Source organism: Erinaceus europaeus, chromosome 23, assembly GCF_950295315.1.
Source record: "Erinaceus europaeus chromosome 23, mEriEur2.1, whole genome shotgun sequence".
NCBI classification, from domain to species: Eukaryota; Metazoa; Chordata; class Mammalia; order Eulipotyphla; family Erinaceidae; genus Erinaceus; species Erinaceus europaeus.
This window is the reverse complement of record NC_080184.1, coordinates 11,923,923-11,943,467: the sequence shown is the minus strand read 5'-3', so window position 1 is coordinate 11,943,467 and position 19,545 is coordinate 11,923,923. Positions and strand designations below refer to the sequence as shown.

Here is a 19,545-nt window from a genome sequence, read left to right as displayed (position 1 = left end):
GGCTGTGGCTTAGCTTCTAGAAAGGGTTCCAGCTGGACGTGAATTCACACACAAAGTTGCAGTGGTTACTAAAGCTGCTTTTCTGCTGCTGTTGTTTGAAAGATTTATTTACTCACAAGAGACAGAGACCAGAGCACTGTTCAACTCAAACTGGGGGCCCTCCGGCATGCAAGCGTTGCATTTCAATGCACTGAGCTATCTCCTCCACCGCCCCTCTTTTGTACCTTGTCTCTCTGTGTGTGTGTGTGGGGGGGGGGTTGGCATTGCCTGAATGTTCTCTTGGTGCTGAGTCACAGAGATGGAAGCCAGAGACAAACCAGCAGGGGGCCTGGTCTCAGGAGACTCGGTGGTTTAGCTGCCATGGCGGGGGGGGGGGGGGGGAGCTCACCAAGACCTTCCTCTGGTGGCACGGGGCCTCCCATGCAGTACTGGGGGGGTTCCAACCTGAGAGTGAGCCTTACCCAGTGGGCTAGCTCAGGGGCACACCACCAAATTTACTGGAGGTACTGTGTATTAAGGCTTTGACAGCAGAGGCCATGATCTGGGTTTAGGGGTGGGGTTGGGAAGAATGGGGGTGACTAAGGATCAGCAGTCTTGCCCTGGGCACTTAGCCAGTTGAAAAGCCACATCCCCATTGCCCGCCAGCAGAGATGGGGAATTCCAATCCCAACTCCTAGATGAACTTTCTGGTTGGCTTTGCGCAGTGTACAGCCTCAACAACCGCACCCTAGTAGTCTTCCCTCTTGTCCCCATAGGAAAAAAAAAAAAAAAACCCTCAATAAATAACTTTCCTCAAAGAAACGAATAAATAGACCCTCCATCGAGGGAGGGGGTTCGGGACGCGGGGGTGAGGAGATGATATACAAAAGTCTGGGCACTTGGGGTGCCATGTCGCATAGCTTGCCTGGGGCTGCGTGATCTTGGAGCACGCCATCAGGACGGGATCCCTTGGGGAAAGGGGATGGGATGTCACCCCAAGACGAAGTGTGGGTAGTGCGTCCTCCCCTTGCTCCGACTCTAGCTGGGTCATCCCAGATTGTCGTCCCCTCCAGTTGGCTGGGTCCAGGAGTTTCAGGTCAAGGGCGTGGAACTCCAGACTTGCAGGTGGCCATGACCCCCAAATGCAGTGTCTCCAACGGAGGCCTTACAAAAAAAAAAAAAAAAAAAAATTCTCCCTCTCCATGTAAATCACTGGAGCATTGGCCAGGAGCAGGGGGCGTGGCAAGGAGCGCCTATCATTTGGCCAGGAGTTGGGGGTGCGGCCATGGAACTCCTGTCATTGGCCAGAAACAGAGGGTAAGGCCAGTGAGGTCCAGCCATTGGCCAGGCTCGGGGCGTGGTCATTCAGGGGGCGTGGTCATTCAGGGGGCGCAGTCAGTGGATTCAACTTCAAGGCGGCCTCTTCCTGGGCTTTCTGCAATTCGTATTTCCGGATCTTCCTCTGGCGGTTGTAGTGGTAGCCCAGGAACCCCGCGACGGTCAAGACCACCACAAGGACCACCCCGATAATGATGATCAAAGTATAATCTGGGCCTAGGAGGAGGACAGCAGAAGGGATGAGGGCTGAGCTGGCTTCCCCGTCACCCCATCTCACCCCTACCCAGCCCCAAACCGTGGCCACACTCACTGATGACCTCCACGACCACTTCCCGAGTGACAGTTTTCAGGAGACTGCTGGCGTGACACACATAGGTGCCCCGAATCTCCGCCTTGACAGGCTTCAGGTCCCCAATGGGTAAGGGGGCGTCATCGCCTTTCCGGCGACAGTCCAGCTTGGGGGTGGGGTTCCCCCAGGGCTGGCACCGCAGGGTCTGATGCGAGCCGGCCTCCCATGTCCAGTTTCCGGGGCAGTCCTTGTCGCTGAGTCGCGGGCCATCTGCAGAGATAGCCAGATCAGAGACAACACCCAGGGACCATGTCGCCGCCTCCCTCTGGGACTGGAGGACTTGGGGACACCCGGGGTGCTGGAATTGGGGGCGGGAAGGGGGTTGGTTACTTACACAGGACGTGGAGCTCCCGGCTCTGGTTCTTGTGGAACTTCTGTCCTGCCACTTCCAGGGTCGCGGAACACAGGAAGAGCCGTCTGTGGTCCTGGGCGCTCGCACTGAATGTGAAGTGGCTCTTTGGGGCCGGGGGTCTGGCTGGGGCTCCTCTCAGGGTCGCCAAGGCTCCAGCGAAGGCCTCGCACTCCACCTTCACCTCGGTCCCCTCTGGCACCTCCGAGGCACTCAGGGTCAGACTGGGAGCTGGGAAGCCTGGGGGCGGGGCAAAGACGGAACCCTTGGAAGCCACGCCCCCTCGCTGACCCCCGCCCCCATTCAAGCCCCTCCCCTACCTCTCAGGGGACCCTGCAGCCCTGCGGCCTATATTGGATCCACCCTCTTTTTTTAAAAAAAAAAAAAGATGACAGGTCATTGGTTCCACCCATAAGCTCTAGACACACATCTCAAGAGACGGGAAAGCTTGAGGCCAGGGCACGCAGTGAGGCCCACCCATGTCTCCCAGTCTGGCTGCCCCCTCTCAGCAGAGAGTCCCGCCCCTGACACTAGTTCACTCCACCCACCAGGCAATCTGATCCCCCCACAAGTCCAGCCCTTAGCATTAGCTCCAACCGCACCAGGCCCTTGGCATAGGCCCCGCCCATCATGAGCCCCGCCCCTACCTACACTTGCCCCCCCCCAAAAAAACCTTGATATTGGCTCAACCCATCATAAAGTCCAATCACTAGCCAGGAGGAGGGGGCGTGGTCAAGGAGGACCTGTGGGAGCCACTGGGGGCGTGACTGGACTGGACTCCACCCAAACCCCCACATCTGTCCCTGATTGGGAGTAAGCCTCCCTGGGGGCGGGGCCCGCTACAGGCCCCGCCCCATGCTGCTCCCCCTCCCACCGCACCCCCATACTTACTGTAGAAAGTCACGTTCTCCACCGCCTCACGTCTCTGGCCTGCCAGAGTCACCTCACACTTCAGCTCCAGCTCCCCCTCCTGCTCCCACTTTGTTGCCACTTGGGCCCAGACGGCATCCGTCCTGGGTGTGATCTTGGGGTTCAGTTGCTGTCCCCCGACCTCCAGATGGACCTTGGCCTCTGAGGCTGGGAACAAGCCGTCGAGGGAGCAGTCCAGGTTCCACGTGGTCCCCACTTCTACCGCTTTGGGGCTCACCAGGCTCGGCTGTGTTGTCGGCATAACTGGAGAGAGAAACGGGAAACGCGGGAGTTGTGGGGGTGGCAGTGAACAAAGTTGGGGCAGACAACTTTTTTGGGGGACCCCTCCAAAAAAAGTTTTCTTCCCGGAGGGCTTCGTTCGAAACTGGGGTCACCCAACTCAGCACACATGCCCCCCAAACCCCAGATCACAGGCTTCTTGTAAGATCCTGCCATCTGTGCACCTCATTCTTGAAAGATCACCCCCCACTCCAATTCCCAGAGGTCAAAAATATTTTTAGGGAGTCGGGCGCTAGCGCAGCGGGTTAAGCGAAGGTGGCACCAAGCGCAAGGACTGGCCTAAGGATCCTGGTTCGAGCCCCCGGCTCCCCACCCGCAGGGGAGTCACTTCACAGGCGGTGAAGCAGGTCTGCAGGTGTCTGTCTTTCTCTCCCCCTCTCTGTCTTCCTCGCCTCTCTCCATTTCTCCCTGTCCTACCCAACAACAATCACATCAATAACAAAAAAAAAACCCAAGGGCAACAAAAGGGAATAAATAAATTTAAATATATATATATTTAAATTTATTTTTTAATTACTTATTTATTGGATAGAGACAGTCAGAAATTGAGAGGAAGGGGGGAAGAGAGGGAGAGAGACAGACAACTGCAGCCCTGCTTCACTATTCGTGAAGCTTTCCCCTTGCAGATGGGAACCGGGGGTTCGAACCTGGATCTGAACCCATGTTAACATGTGCGTTCAACCAGGTGGGCCACCACCCAGCCCCGAGGTCAAAAAATATTTCTTTCCCAGAAGCTTTTGCGATCTAGATCACTCCACTGTTAGCACTCCTACCCCCCCTCCCCGAAAAAAAAAAAATCAGGAGTCCCTTTGTTCCCTGACCTCTGCACCCCAAATGTGAACCCCTCTGGCCTGTGGACACCCCGGTGCCTCACCGAAGATCTGGAGGTGCTGGGAGGCTGAGCTGTTCTGAAACAGCTCCAGCCCTTGGGGTCGCAGGTCCAGCTCGGAGCGACAGGAGAAGTTGGCCCCGTGGTCCTCCCTCCTCGCGGTGACTGTCATCTTGATGGGGTCCTCCCCCTCGGCAGAAAGCCGGCCAAGTTCCTCTTTGTCGCGGAGGAACACCACGCTCAGGCTCTTCCGGGGTGCCCCTCCGGCCACATGGCAGCTCAGGGTGAAGTTGTCACCCGCGGGGACCCAGGGGGGCAGAGGGGCCAGGTCTACGCGGTCTGGGAAGGCTGCAATGAAAGCGGAGGGGAAGGGGTTGCAGTGAGGCTGTTGGCCTGCAGGGGGCGACGGAGTGCTTAACCCCATCCGGCCAACCTGTCAGGGAGGGTAAAGTCCCAAATTAATTTCTCCTAGGGAGTCGGGCGGTAGCGCAGTGGGTTAAGCACAGGTGTCGCAAAGCGCAAGGACCTGCTTAAGGATCCCAGTTCGAGCCCCCACTCCCCACCCTCAGGAGAGTCGCTTCCCAGGCGGTGAAGCAGGTCTGCAGGTGTCTGTCTTTCTCTCCCCCTCTCTGTCTTCCCCTCCTCTCTCCATTTCTCTCTGACCTATCCAACAATGACAACATCAAAAATTACAACAATAAATCAACAAGGGCAACAAAAGGAAATAAATTAAAAAAAAAAAAAAAAGAAAAACACATCCCTGCCAAGCTTGGGAGAGGGGGAGGTGTAAGCCTCTCAGAAGGGAAAAAAGTTCTGGAATGTTCTGGGAGATTCCATTGAAATGTAAAAAATGTCCCCAAGAAGCCACAACGGGTTCACACCCCAGTACTCAGTGTCCCTGAAGCACGCAGCCCTGGGGTGTATGTGTGTGTGTGGAGGGGCGTATGCGAACTGGGGAGAGCTTCCACCAGGGCTTGCCAACAAGAGTCTCAGCAACCCCCCAAAATAAAGAAAAAGGCAGCCTGGGAGATGACATAAGACCTGGGAGGAGGTAGAAATATGGAAGGCCGCAGAGTGGGTCGAGTGGATTGTCAAAGGTCAGGTCCCGGGTTCGATTCCTGGCATCACTTGTGCCAGAGGAAGGCTTACTTCTCTCTCTCATCACTCAATAAATAAAATCTATAGTAGTGGTCCGGGAGGTGGCGCAGTGGATAAAGCATCAGACTCTCAAGCATGAGGTCCTGAGTTCAATTCCTGGCAGTACATGTAACCAGAGTGATGTCTGGTTCTTTCTCTCCTCCTATCTTTCTCATGAATAAATAAACAAAATCTTTAAAATAAAATAAAATAAAATCTATAATAAAAAAAAAGTGTGGCAGTCAACGCCCATGTTCAGTGGGGAAGCAATTACAGAAGCCAGACCTCCCACCTTCTGCATCCCACAACGACCCTGGGTCCATGCTCCCAGAGGGATAGGGAATGGGAAAGCTATCAGGGGAGGGGATGGGATATGGAGATTGGGTGGCAGGAACTGTGTGGAGTTGTAACCCCCCGTCCTATGATTTTGTTAATGTCTCCTTTCTTAAATAAATAAATTAATTTAAAAAAAAAGTGGGGGGGGGGCAGGTGGTGCTTAAGCCAGTCGAATGTACCATGTTACCAGGCACAAGGACCTGGGTTCAAGCCCCCAGGTTCCACCTCAGAGAGGAAGCTTCACGAGCGGTGAAGCAGGGCTGCTGGTGTCTCTCTGACTCTCGGTCTCTCTATTTCTACCTTCTGCATCAAAAATAAATATATGTAAAAGAAACATAAGAGGGGATAGATAGCATGATGGTTTTGCAAAGAGACTCTCGTGCCTGAGGCTCCAAAGTGCAGGTTCAACCCCCTGCACCACCAGAGCTGATCAGTGCTCTGGTAAAAAGAAATAAATAAAAAATCAAGTAAGAGCACAGAACGAGGTCTGGAGGGGGCACAGTGGAGAAAACACTGGACACTCAAGCCTGAGGTCTTACGTTCGATTCCTGGCATCTCATGTGCGAGCTAGAGTTAGCTAACTATGTATAGTATATGTCTTTGTTTTATTTAAATTTTACTTATTTATTATTAGATAGAGACAGAGTGAAATTGAGGAGGAAGGGGAAGACAGAGAGGGAGAGAGACAGAGAGAGAACCTGCAGCCCTGCTTCACCACTTTCACACCATGTGCGCTTACCCCGCTACGCTACCACCCCTGACCCCCCCACCATATTTGTTTCTTTTTATGTGATGGGACAGAGAGAAACTGAGAGAAAAGAGAGAGAGAGAGAGAGAGAGAGAGAGAGAGAGAGAAACCTACAGCCCCTCTACACCGCTTGTGAAGCTTCCGCCCCACTGCAGGTGGGGAGCAGGGGCTTGAACCCAGGTCCTCGCGCCTTGTACTATGTGCGCTTAACCCAGTACGCCACCGCCAGGCCCCCCCCCCCCCGTTTCCTGAACAGCTATGTGGACGGAGCTGTAAACTGGACTCTTGGAAGTCAGACTGTTAGCTCATTTGAGAGGTCAGACTGGTGGCCCTTTGGGGGTGTAAATATTCTAAGTTGAAGCCCAGGAGGGGGGACAGGGGATAAAGCACTGGGTCCTCAAGCATGAGGTCTGGAGTTCCAGCATCACATGTGCCAGAGGGAGACTCTGCCTCTCTCTCTTCCTCTTCCTCTCTCTCTCTCCTTTTTTTTTTTTACCAGAGCATTGATTAGCTCTGGCTTATGGTTATGAACTAAACTTGGGACCTCAGAGCCTCTGGCATGAGAGTCTCTTAGCATACCCATTATACTATCTACCCCCCCCCCTTGCTTCTCTCTCTTTCTCTCTTTCTATTATTTTCTTTATTTATTGGCTAGAGACAGCCAGAAAAATCAAGAGGGAAAGGGGATAATAGAGAGGGAGAGAGACAGAGAGACAGCTGCAGCCCTGCTTCACCACTCGTGAAGCTTTTCCCTTGCAGGTGGGGACGGGGGTTCGAACCCAGTCCTTGTGCATTGTAACATGTGCGCTCAAGCAGGTGTGTCACCTCCTCTCTCTCTCCTTTTCCTTCTCATAAATCAATAATTAAAAGAGGTGAAGGAGTCGGACGGTGGCCCAGTGGGTTAAGCACATGTGGCGCAAAGCACAAGGACCAGCTTAAGGATCCCGGTTCGAGCCCCCAGCTCTCCACCTGCAGGGGAGTCGCTTCCCAGGCGGTGAAGCAGGTCTGCAGGTGTCTAACTTTTTCTCCCCCTCTCTGTCTTCCCCTCCTCTCACCATTTCTCTCTGTCTTCTCCAACAATGACGACATCAATAACCACAACAATGTTAAACAACAAGGGCAACAAAAGGGAAAATAAATAAATATAAAAAAAAAAATTTAAAAAAGAAGGTGAATTCTACGGTTTGCATTTCAATAAAACAGAGAGAAAAGACAGAGAGAGGCCAAGTCAACCTAACTCCTAACTTCCACTTCTCACCTCTAACCACCTAGCTACAAACATCACCTTTTGGGGGTCACAAGTTCAACAACAGCCCCCCCTAGAAAGAAAAAACCACAGAACCCACATGGTGGGGCCCTGAGCTCCAGGGAAGAGGGCTGGCTTGGCCCTGGCTACTTCTCAAACCCTTGAATGTCAGTCCTCACCACTTCCTGGTCACCCCCCTTCTTCCTGTCACCCCATTTGTGACCTGGACAAGGTCCCCCACACACACACACACACACAAGTGGCCAGCTGTTCTCTGGTTTCCCAGCAGCCAATCCTCTGTTCTCTGGACCTGCCCTGCTCACACACATTCCATGAGTCCCTATTACCTTGAGAATGAAGTGTTGGCCATCAGGCCACTTTGGGGAAGCCTGCCTCCCCAGCTCCAATCACCCCAATCCATTAATGTCTCTCCGTAACACTGGGCCTCTTTCTTTCTTTCTTTTTATTTTTTTTTACTATTGTTGTAGTTATTATTTTTGTTGTTATTGATGTTGGCGTTGTTGGATAAGACAGAGAGAAATGGAGAGAGGAGGAGAAGACAGAGAGGGGGAGAGAAAGACAGACACCTGCAGACCTGCTTCACCACCTGTGAAGCGACTCCCCTGCAGGGGGGGAACCGGGGGCTCGAACCAGGATCCTTATGCCGGTCCTTGCTCTTTGTACCACCTGTGCTTAACCCACTGTGCTACCAGCCAACCCATATATATATATGTATGTATGTATGTATGTATGTATGTATATATATATATATATTATCTTGTTCTTTTTTCATTTACTTTTAGACAGAGGCAGAGAGAGAGAGAGAGACAGCACAGGCCTGAAGCTTCCTCCAACACAGCGGGGGCGGGACCTGAACCCACGTCACGCACATGGCAAAGCAGCGCGAATGCGGCTCTGAGGCTCGAACCCAGGTCCTTGCGCTTTTTGTTAAGTGTGCTCTCTCTAGCCATCTCTGGTGAGCCATCTCTGGTCCTCATTCTTTTGAGGGAGATGAGAGAGGAAGCAAGAGACGTAGAAGGAGAGACAGCCCAACTTGGCTCCACCATCCATGGTGTTCCCATGTGGTACCCAGGCTCAAGCCCAGGGCCTCCTACTTGATAAGGCATGCGCTCTACCCAGTGAGCCATCTCCTGGCCTCCCCCATACACACACACACACACACACACACACACACACACACACCTTGTTCCCTCAGCCTGCACTGCCATCAGCCTGCACTCCCAGAAGGCCTCTTCACCAAACTCCTACACAACCTTCAAAACCCTAGGAGGCATCTCCTGTGGGAATTACGACAGGAGAGAAAGCTCCGACACCCAGAACTACTCCCTCAGCTTTATGTCTCTCCTGGGAGATCCCAATGGCACCCCCGAAAATCCCAGAGGGGTCTCAGAAAGCCAGGACTCAAAACCAGGAAGTGTGGGGAGTCGGGCGGTAGCACAGTGGGTTAAGCGCAGGTGGCGCTAAGCACAAGGACCAGTGTAAGGATCCTGGTTCGAGCCCCCGGCTCCCCACCTGCGGGGGAGTCGCTTCACAAGCGGTGAAACAGGACTGCAGGTGTCTGTCTTTCTCTCCCCTTCTTTGTCTTCCCCTCCTCTCTCCATTTCTCTCTGTCCTATCCAACAACAACGAGATCAACAACAACTACAACAATAAAACAACAAGGGCAACAAAAGGGAATAAATAAATAAATAATTTATAAAAAAAAAAACCAGAAGTGTGGGGACTTTCAAGTCTCAGGCCGTAGTGCGGAAGGACCTTTGGGCAGCTAGTTAAGGGTTTTCCCAGGGCTTTCAGAGTCTAACTAACACCTCCCCCATCCCAGCCTGCCACCCCCAATGTTTGGGGACTTTCCCTTTGTTCTGTCACTCTGACGACATAAGGTCAGAAGTCACACCTAGTATCCCCCCCACACACACAAAAAAAGATTCTCTCTTCCTCCCTCTCTCTCTATAAAAAGTAGTGAGGTTTGTTTGTATGTTTTTGAAATATTTTCTTTCTCTCTCTATATATTTATTATTGGATAGAGACAAATTGAGAGGAGTAGGGGAGATAGAGAGGGAGGGAGACAGAGAGATGAAACTTTTTCTTCCTTTTTTAAATTTTATTTTATTTAACTTATTTATTCTCTTTTGTTGCCCTTGTTTTATTGTTGTTGCTGTCATTCATTGTTGGATAGGACAGAGAGAAATGGAGAGAGGAGGGGAACACAGAGAGGGGGAGAGAAACACAGACACCTGCAGACCTGCTTCACCGCCTGTGAAGCGACTCCCCTGCAGGTGGGGAGCCGGGGGCTCGAACTGGGATCCTTAAGCTGGTCTTTGTGTTTTGCGCCACGTGCGCTTAACCCGCTGCGCTACAGCCCGACTCCCCATTTCATTCTTTTTTTTTCCCTTTTGTTGCCATTGTTTATCATTGTTTTGAATATTGCTGTTGTTGGATAGGACAGAGATATCGAGAGAGGAGGGGAAGACAGAGAGGAGAGAGAAAGACACCTGCAGATCTGCTTCACCACTTGTGGGGAGCTGGGGGCTCAAACTTACGCAGGTCCTTGTGCACTTAACTCGATGCGCCACTGCCAAGCAGAGCCTCCCTCTGGCACTTGCTGGGGATGGAACTCGGGACCTCACACTCTCAGAGTTCAGCATTTTATCCACTGCGCCTCCTCCCAGGCCCCCTCCCAGCCTCCTCTCTTCCCTTCAATCATCCGAGGAGAAGGTCAGCAGAGAGACCAGAAGGCCCCTGACCTGACCCAGTAGATAAAAAGGCCCCTGGGCCAGGAACTCAGAGTGATTAATCTCAAGGCTGAGCTGGCTAATTCTCTTCCCCTCTTCCTTCCTTGATGATGATTTGGTTTTGTTTTGGGTACATATATTTCTTTCCTTTTCTTCTTTTTTTTTTGCCTCCAGTGTTATTTATTTATTTATATTATTTTTTAAAATATTTATTTTATTTATTTATTCCCTTTTGTTGCCCTTGTTGTTTTTTATTGTTGTAGTTATTATTGTTGTTGTCGTTGTTGGATAGGACAGAGAGAAATGGAGAGAGGAGGGGAAGACAGAGAGGAGGAGAGAAAGACAGACACCTGCAGACCTGCTTCACCGCCTGTGAAGCGACTCCCCTGCAGGTGGGGAGCCGGGGTTTGAACCAGGATTATGCCGGTCCTTGTGCTTTGCGCCACCTGCGCTTAACCCGCTGCGCTACAGCCCGACTCCCCAGTGTTATTTATTGCTGGGCTCAGTGCCTGCACCATGAATCCACTGCTCATGGAGGCCATTTTTTCCTCTCTTTTGTTGCCCCTGTTGTAGCCTTATTGTGGTTATTATTGTTGTTGTTGATGTCGATGGTTCTTGGATAGGACAGAGAGAAATGGAGAGAGGAGGGGAAGACAGAGAGGGGGAGAGAAAGACAGACACCTGCAGACCTGCCTCACCGCCTGTGAAGTGACTCCCCTGCAGGTGGGGAGCCAGGGGCTCGAACCGGGACCCTTCCGCAGGTCCTTGCGCTTTGCCCAAGTGCACTTACCCTGCTGCGCCACCGCCCAACTCCCTGAATGATTCTTTTTTTTTAAGATCAAGAGTGAGAGACAGAGAGAGGAGAAACAGCACAGCCCCATTCCACCACTCATGAAGCTTCCCACCCCCCAACCCTTGGCCTGGGGCTGGGGCTCCCGTGTTGGTGGTGGGTAGAGACCCAAGTCCCAGGAGATGCTTTTTCACAACTACCTATGTTTCCCATCACCCACCGAGGAAGGGGACAGCCGCCCTGAAGCCCCCTCCACGTCTATTACTCACCATACACAGTGACAGTCATGGAGGCCATGGACTGCACCCCGCCACAATTGGAGAAGCACTTGGGGGTGTCATCTTCCTGTATGTCGTTCAGCAGAAAGGCTTTCCAGAAGGTATCCTCTGCCCCTCCGAATCCTCTACTCTCTTTGGACAAGATGGTCTCCAGCCCCAGGGAGTTGCAATCAGAGCTACAGTTCACCAGCAGAGAGCCACCCACGGGGATGGTGGCATCTGGAGGGTACACAGAGACCTGGGCCGCCTCAGGCGCTGGAGCAGAACAGCAGGGAGAGAGAGAGAGAGGGAGGTGAGTGGGGGTGGCAATTACTTCCTCTCCATTACATCCCCCCCCCAGGGCCGCTGTCCCTCCAGGCCTGAGCAAATCACAGGTTCGAGATCTTCCTCATGTGGGAGGTTGGGGGAGACAGCTCGGCCTCGGAGAGCTCCAGCCTGCAGGCCCGAGGTCCCAGGGGTTGAGAGTTGGATCCTTGGCCCTGGCTGATGCTAGAGCTCAGTAATGCTCTGGTTTCTCGATTTTTCTTTTTAAACATTTATTTATTTATTCATTTTTTCTTGTTGCCCTTTTTTTTTTGTTGTTGTTGTTGTTATTATTGATATCATCCTTGTTGGATAGGACAGAGAAAAATGGAGAGAGGGGAAGACAGAGAGGAGTAGAGAAAGACAGACACCTGCAGACCTGCTCACCGCCTGGGAAGTGACTCTCCTGCAGGTGGGGAGCCGGGGGCTCGAACTGGGATCCTTACGCCAGTCCTTGCTGCGTGCCACCTGCGCTTAACCCGCCGCACTACCTCCTGACTCCCTTTTATATATATATATGTATGTATGTAATTTGTTATTTCTTAGATAGAGACAGAGAGCAACTGAGAGAGTAGAAAGGGAGAGAGACGGGGCCAGGTGGTGGTGCACCTGGTTAAGCACACACATTATAGTGTGCAAGGACCCAGGTTCAAGCCCCTGGTCCCCAAGTGCTGGGGTGAAGCTTCAGCTGTCTCTCTCCCTCTCTATCTTCCCCTCCTCTCTCCATTTCTCTCTGTTCTATTCAATAAAAGGTTTTTTAATATTTATTTATTTACTTTAACTTTTGTTGCACTTGTTTTTTATTGCTATTGTAGTTATTGTTATTTATGTTGTTATTAGATAGGACAGAGAGAAATGGAGAGAGGAAGGGGGAAGAGAGAGGGGGAGAGAAAGACAGACACCTGCAGACCTGCTTCACTGCCTGTGAAGCAACTCCCTTACAGGTGGGGAGCCGAGGCTCGAACTGGGATCCTTACGCTGGTCCTTGCGCTTTGCGCCAAGTGCGCTTAATCTGCTATGCTACCGCCCAACTCCCGGAATGTTTTTTTTTTTTTAAATCAGTTTATTTATCCTACAAAAGCAAGAGCTCAAAAACCAAAGCGCCCCTTCCTGGCCCATGCAGTGCTGGGGTTTAAACCTAGGACTTCAGGCCTGCAAATCCTATGCCTTCTCCTGCGAAGCCACCTCTGTGGGGTCCTGCCTTCTCACAGGTGGGAAAACTGAGGGCCCTTCAGACTCACTTGTCTGGTCTGATTGAAGAATGCCAAAAGCCACACCCTTGGCACCCACAGTCTCCTGCATTTCAGACTTGTGACCTCAGAACCTCTCCTGTTTTCTCCTCCTCTTCACTTGCTCCTGTTAGCGGCTGACCTCAGGACCTTTGCACCTGCCCTCTGTCTCCACTCTTTTTTCCCTTTCAACGAGGGAGGAGAGAGAGGCAGCCTCTTCTGAGGTCTGAGGACCTCTCTGCTCAGGCCTCACCCTCCACCAAATTCCCCTTCCTCCCTGTGTGAGTCTGCGTTCCTCGGAGCCAAATCCTTAACCAGCAGTTCTTAATTATCTTGTTTGCATTTTTCAAAAGATTTACTTATTCGTGGGAGAGAGGGAGAGAGAAGCAGGGCCTCCCTTTGGCACATGAGATGACAGGGATCTCATGCCAGAGAGTCTAAAGTTCTGACCACTGTGTGTCTCACTTGCTCTCTCTCGATTCCCTCTCTCTGTTTGTTTCCAGGGTTATCACTGGGGCTCGGTGCCAGGTGCCAGCACAATGAATCCACTGCTCCTGGCTGCTAATTTTCCCCCCCATTTTATTGGATAGGACAGAGAGAAACTGAGAGGCGAGGAGGAGATAAACAGACAGAGAGACACCTGCAGACCTGCTTTACCGCTTGTGAAGCCCACCACCCCCCATGCAGGTGGGAAGCCAGGGCTCAAACCCAGTTCGCACACTTTGTACTGTGTGCCCTTAACCAGACTTCCTTCTCTCTCTTTCTCTCTGAATGGTGAAAAGAAAAGTAGAAAGAGAGAAAGAGAGAGAGAGACATTTCATCCCAGGGTGAAATCATACATTCCTTGGAGACTGTCAATAATAATAATAATAGTAATAATAATAATAATCTTTTTTTAAAGATTTTATTTATTTATGAGAAAGACAGGAGGAGAGAGAAAGAACCAGACATCACTCTGGCACATGGGCTGCCGGGGATCGAACTCAGCACCTCATGCTTGAGAGTCCAAAGCTTTATCACTGCGCCACTTCCCGGACCACATCTTTTTTTTTTTTTTTTAAAGGAAGTTCTGTCAGTGCAGCTGGCTTAGGAAAAAAAAAAAAAAAGAGTTCCCTCCTGTCCTTGGTTCTGGTGTCTCTGGCTGGGTGGTGCCCAGTGTCTGAGAGACTCTACAGGGAAGGTCGCTTGAGCCCCTTTTGGCAGGTGGAAGGGGACCCCTTAGCTGAGCCCTTGAGCGGGTTCCCTACAGGACACCCCCATCCCCCCTCCCTCTCCCCTCTCCTCTCCCTGCAGGCTGAGTGTGTGTGTGGGTGTGGGGGGGTTCCTCACTTCTCTGTGCCCATGTCTGGGCACGCTGAGCTTGGAATTCCCCACTAAGCAGGACTCCTGGACTTTCCCGGGGCCCAGGGATCAGAAGCAGATTATATACATGTAGGGGACTGAAGGGGCAGGGGGGTCCCCAGCTTCCCTCCGCTGGTGTGGGAGGCTGTGCTATGCACCCCACTTCAGCCTGCAAGGCGGACCCCTATTATCCTGCGCCTTTTATCGCTTGTCAAGATTCACTGCAGTGGTCTGGGAGGTGGCGCATTGATAAAGCTTTGGACTCTCAAGTATGAGAGTTCTGAGTTCGATCCCCGGCAGCCCATGTGCCAGAGTGATGTCTGGTTCTTTCTCTCTCCTCCTGTCTTTCTCATTAATAAATAAATAAAATCTTTAAAAAAAAAAAAAGGGCAGGGGAGACAGCATAATGGTTATGCAAACAGACTCTCATGCCTGAGGCTTCTAACTCTCATATTCAATTCCCCACACTACCATAAGCCAGAGCTGAGCAGTGCTCTGATGTTTCTCTCTGTTTCTCTCCCTCTCTCTCTCTCTCTGCATTTCTCTCAAAAATAAAATAAATAAAATATATTTAAAAAAAAAAAAAAAAGAAACATTAGCCATGTCTGGCCAGAAGCCTCCTGTAGTTTAAAAAAAAAAAAAAAAAGACACTGCAGTCACTGGAGGGTCAGGATTGGAACCCGTGATTTGGACTTCTGTCCCTCTTTTAATTTGTTAAGAGGGTGGGTGGGGGTTAGTCGGGGATGATCGAGCCCCAGACTAGAGAGCTAGATGAGAGCGCTCCCCTCCTGCCTGACCAGCCAGCCGCGCTCTCATTCCCTCCCAGCTGCTAAGAGCTGCCCCCGGTGCTGGGGGTCCCCCACCGGCTCACCTGGCAGAAGGGTGCCGAGCAAAGCTAGGAGCGCGGGCAGGAGGTTGCGGGCGACGCGGAGACCCATGGCGACCCGACCTGGACCTGGTCTGGGTGCAAAGAACTGTTGTGGGCGCGCCCGGGCGCGTGGGTCCCATTTATAGGGGCCGGCGAGGAGGAGGAGGAGGAGGAGGAGGAGGAGGGGAGGGGCCGCGTTCCCGGAAACCTTGGCCTTCCCCTCCGGAACGAGGACTCGGCATTTCCGGATTCGGGGGGTGCCGTCCCGAGCCGGGGGTCCCCCCTCGGTGGCCCTGGAGTTTCCAGATTGCAGCAATGAGCGCCGAGGTGGCGCCGGCGGCCGGGGAATGTGCATTAGGGGGGCGGGGTGGGGGGCGCTCCCGGCAGGACCCATGGAGGGGGTGCACCTGGGGGGGCTACACCTGGTGGGGGGCACCCTGGGGAGCCCCAGTAACCCGATCCCGGGTCTCCACGGCTCCCCAAAGCCATGCACGACCCCCCCATGGCTCTTGAGTCGGGATGCGCAGAGAGGTAAACTGAGGCGCGCAGCCTGGAAGTGGGGTGTGGGGGACTCGAACCCCAAGCCTGCTCCTACCCCTCCACATATCCATGCTCCCCGATTTCACCAGCCTAGGAGCAGCTGGATGATCTCCCCGCATAGGGGGCCCCTCCTGGGAAGGGGTTCCCCCATATCCAGGGTGCACCCCCATACACACCCCTCCACCCCAGTTTCGGACAACTTTGAGATTTTTGTTTTTCTTTCTTCCTTTTTTCTTTTCTTTTTTTTTTTCCTTCCCCCAGATACGGTTCGAACATGCCCGGGCAGCTCCAGGAGGCCGCGGAGACCGGGGTGTCCCTCGCAGATGGGGTTGGGGTCCCCCATCTCCCCGCGCGCCCCCCAGCACCCCGGCACCTGGCACCCCGGCTCCTCGCTGCTGCTTCCCTTTTTCGGTCTTGGTGGCGGACACCCACGCTTCCAGATAAAAAGGAAGGAAACCACCCCGTGACGTGACCACCCCTCCAAAAAAATAATAATTCACCCTAGGGGTCGGGCTGTAGCGCAGCGGGTTAAGCGCAGGTGGCACAAAGCGCAGGGACCGGCCTAAGGATCCCGGTTCCAGCCCTGGCTCCCCACCTGCAGGGAAGTAACTTTACAAGCGGTGAAGCAGGTCTGCAGGTGTCTGTCTTCCCCTCCTCCCTCCATTTCTCTCTGTCCTATCCAATAACGATGACATCAATAACAACAACAATAATCATAACCACAACATGGGTAACAAAAAGAAAAAAAAAAAAAAAAAAGGCCTCCAGGAGCAGTGGATTCATGGTGCAGGCATTGAGCCCCAGCAATAACCCTGGAGGCAAAAAAAAAAAAAAAAAAAATCCACCCTACACTCACAGCTGCAGTTTCCAGGCTGCCGGAGGGGAAACTGAGTCAGCTCCTGGACTTCGAGGGGTGGAGAGAGAGAGAGAGGAGAGAGAGGAAAAAAAAAAAAAAGGAGGTGCTTCGATTTGGAGAGTAGGGGGGTTTCAAATTGAAACTCATGGGTTGCAACCTGCCTGCCTGTCATGGGGAGTGGGTGGGTGGGAGCTGTTTCCAAGGACGCTTGAAGTAGGGTGCAGGGTCACGGGGTGGCCCCCGCCCCTCCAAACCCGAGGTCACAGCCAGCGCGTGCCACCCACGTGGATGCTGGGGACTCGGGTCCTGCCCCCTCCCGCCCATCCCCGGGCTTCCTGTTGTGGGACTCTCGCATCTCGTTGCCATGGAGACCCCAGGCCGGGCCAGGGAGGTCGCGGTGCAGAAGGGGAAGGGAGGGGACCCCGGGGGACAGCAGAGTGACCCCCACCTCTCATCCCATCACACCCTCCCCCCCCCCACACACACAACATTCTTGAAGAATTTCCACGGGAATCTTTCTTGGAGGGTGTGGAGGAGCCTCGATTTCCTCCCAGTCCCCGGCGGCGTGCAGGGTGGGACCAGGGTGTCGCCTGCCTGGGAAAATCTGGGACAATGGGGGCGGGCCGGAGTGGGGGGGGGGACATCTTCCTCCAGCGGAGTTTTCCAGGGGTTTCCAGCGCGCGCCCGGAGCGCCCCCTGACGGCCAGGGAAGCCCCTGCAGAGTCTGCATATTAATTGTTAAGCCCCTGACAATGTTCCGGGGTGGGGAGGTGGGGGCGGTAAGTGGAGGCGAGTGAGTGATTCTGCAATCAATCAATCAATAATCTGAGGCCCTAGGTTCCATCCTCAACACTATCAGAAGCCAGAGCTGAGTAAAGCTCTCGATTTAAAAAAAAAGAAGCTACATATGTAAAGAGTCTTTAGAAATCAATAAAACAAATTCATTATTAAGTCACTAATGAAGATTTACAAAAGGGGGTCAGGCAGTGGATTCATAGTGTAATAACCTTTGGAGACAAAAACGGATGGGAGGGGAATAGTCGCTGGGGAGACAATGCAGTGCTTCTGCAAAAAAAAAGAAAAAAAAAGAAAAACAGGGAGTCAGATGGTAGCGCAGCCGGCAGCCGGTTAAGCGCACAAGCACAAGGATCCCGGTTCGAGCACCTGGCTCCCCACCTGCAGGGGAGTCGCTTCACAGGCCGCAAAGCAGGTCTGCAGGTGTCTGTCTTTCTCTCCCCCCCTCTGTCTTCCCCGCCTCTCTCCATTTCTGTCCTATCTAAATACGACGAGATCAATAACAACAACAATAACAACTACAACAATAAAACAACAAGGGCAACAAAAGGGAAAATAAATACATACAAAAAAATTTAAAGGGAGCCCGGCAGTGGCGCAGCGGGTTAAGTGCACCTGGCAGAAAGTGCACGGACCCGCTTAAGGATCCCGGTTTGAGCCCCCGGCTCCCCACCTGCAGGGGAGTCGCTTCACAGGTCGCAAAGCAGGTCTGCAGGTGTCTGTGTTTCTCTCCCCCCCTCTGTCTTCCCCTCCTCTCTCCGTTTCTCTCTGTCTTATCCAACAACAACAAGAATGACTACAATGATAAAACAACAAGGACAACAAGAGAATGAATAAATCAATAAATATTTAAAATGTTTTTAAAATAATAATTAAAAAAAAGAAACAAAGATGAGATCAGATAAAGAACACATTTTAGTGGCTGTGACTCGAACCCAGGCTGCTTATAACAAATGCTGGGCTGCATCCCGGGCCATTAGGTTAGACTGGGCGTTTGTTCTGACTCAAGGTGATTGAAAACGCTGAGGGTGAGACCGGGGGGCCCATCCTGGACCCCACCTCCAGGATGGTGACTCCTTGGGCAGATCCCAGCGCCTAGGACAATAGGGGGGCCATTCCCAGATGGGATATTTACTGAGAAGCAGCTGACCCCCTCTGACCTTCCTTCCACTCCCTGTGTCTTTAAAAAAAAACAGGGGGTCCCCGTTGTACCCCTAGTCCATTCCTGCCACTGCCAGGAAAGGCAGGGACTTCCTGTAAGGTGCCCAGCTGTCTGGGACGTACCAAGCAAGGAACACACTGCAGAGGCACCACTGTGGTGAGCAGAAGTCACTCAGCCCAGTGGGCTCTGTTTACCCGTCCTCTGAGCCCTCACCTGACCGCCAAGATCTTCCCTGCGGCTGGAATGCTGTTCCCCTCATCTGGCCTCTCCTTACTGGGAGCTGGTATTCTCTCAGAGGGCCTGCTGCCCCCACACGATCTTGAGTCCCCCCTGCCCAACCGCCCTAGTGGCTTCATAACACTTCCTGACTTTATTTTTTATTTATTATTTTTTTATTTTCCCTTTTGTTGCCCTTGTTTTTCACTGCTTTTCATTGTTGTGGTTATTGATGTCGTCGTTATTGGACAGGACAGAGAGACATGGAGAGAGGAGGGGAAGACAGAGAGGGGGAGAGAAAGACAGACACCTGCAGACCGGCTTCACCGCCTGGGAAGCGACTCGCCTGCAGGTGGGGAGCCGGGGGCTCAAACCGGGATCCTTCCGCTGGTCCTTGCGCTTTGCGGCACCTGCGTTTAGCCGGCTTTGCTACCGCTCGACTCCCCCTGACTTTATTTTAATCTTTATTGGCTAGAGACAGAAATCAAGAGGAAAGGGAGGGATAGAGAGGAAGAGAGACCAAGACACCTGCAGCTCTGCTTCACCATTGACAACGCTTTCCCCCTGCAGGTGGGATGGGGGGGCTCGAACCTGGGTCATTGCACATTATAACGTGTGTTCAACCAGATGTGCTACCACCTGGCCCCGCTGACAGTCTTTTGTTCAACTTTTTTTTTTCTTTTCCTCTTTCTTTTTGCTTTTCACCAGAGCCCTGCTCAGGTCTGGCTGATGGTGGTGCTAAGGATTGAACCTGGGACCTCAGAGCCTCAGAAAGGAGAGTCATTTTGCAGATGCTGTCTCTAGGTCCTGTCTTTTCTTCTTGTTGGTTCCTAAGAAACTCTTTACATATGTGGGATTTAAAAAAAAATCAGGACACTGCTCAGTTCTGACTTC

At 52.5% G+C, this 19,545-nt stretch overlaps 1 protein-coding gene across 1 annotated transcript; it reads right to left on the bottom strand.

Moving 5' to 3' along the window:
- Nucleotides 1-89: 89 nt before the first annotated feature.
- ICAM1 (intercellular adhesion molecule 1) lies at nt 90-15,452 on the bottom strand. Its single transcript, XM_007526023.3, has 7 exons — nt 15,086-15,452; nt 11,333-11,596; nt 4,099-4,401; nt 2,907-3,188; nt 2,001-2,255; nt 1,628-1,876; nt 90-1,533 (listed from the first exon to the last, which is right to left on the bottom strand). The coding sequence occupies exons 1-7, from the start codon at nt 15,435-15,437 to the stop codon at nt 1,358-1,360; spliced, it is 1,881 nt and encodes a 626-aa protein (XP_007526085.2). The 5' UTR covers nt 15,438-15,452; the 3' UTR covers nt 90-1,357.
- Nucleotides 15,453-19,545: the final 4,093 nt, after the last annotated feature.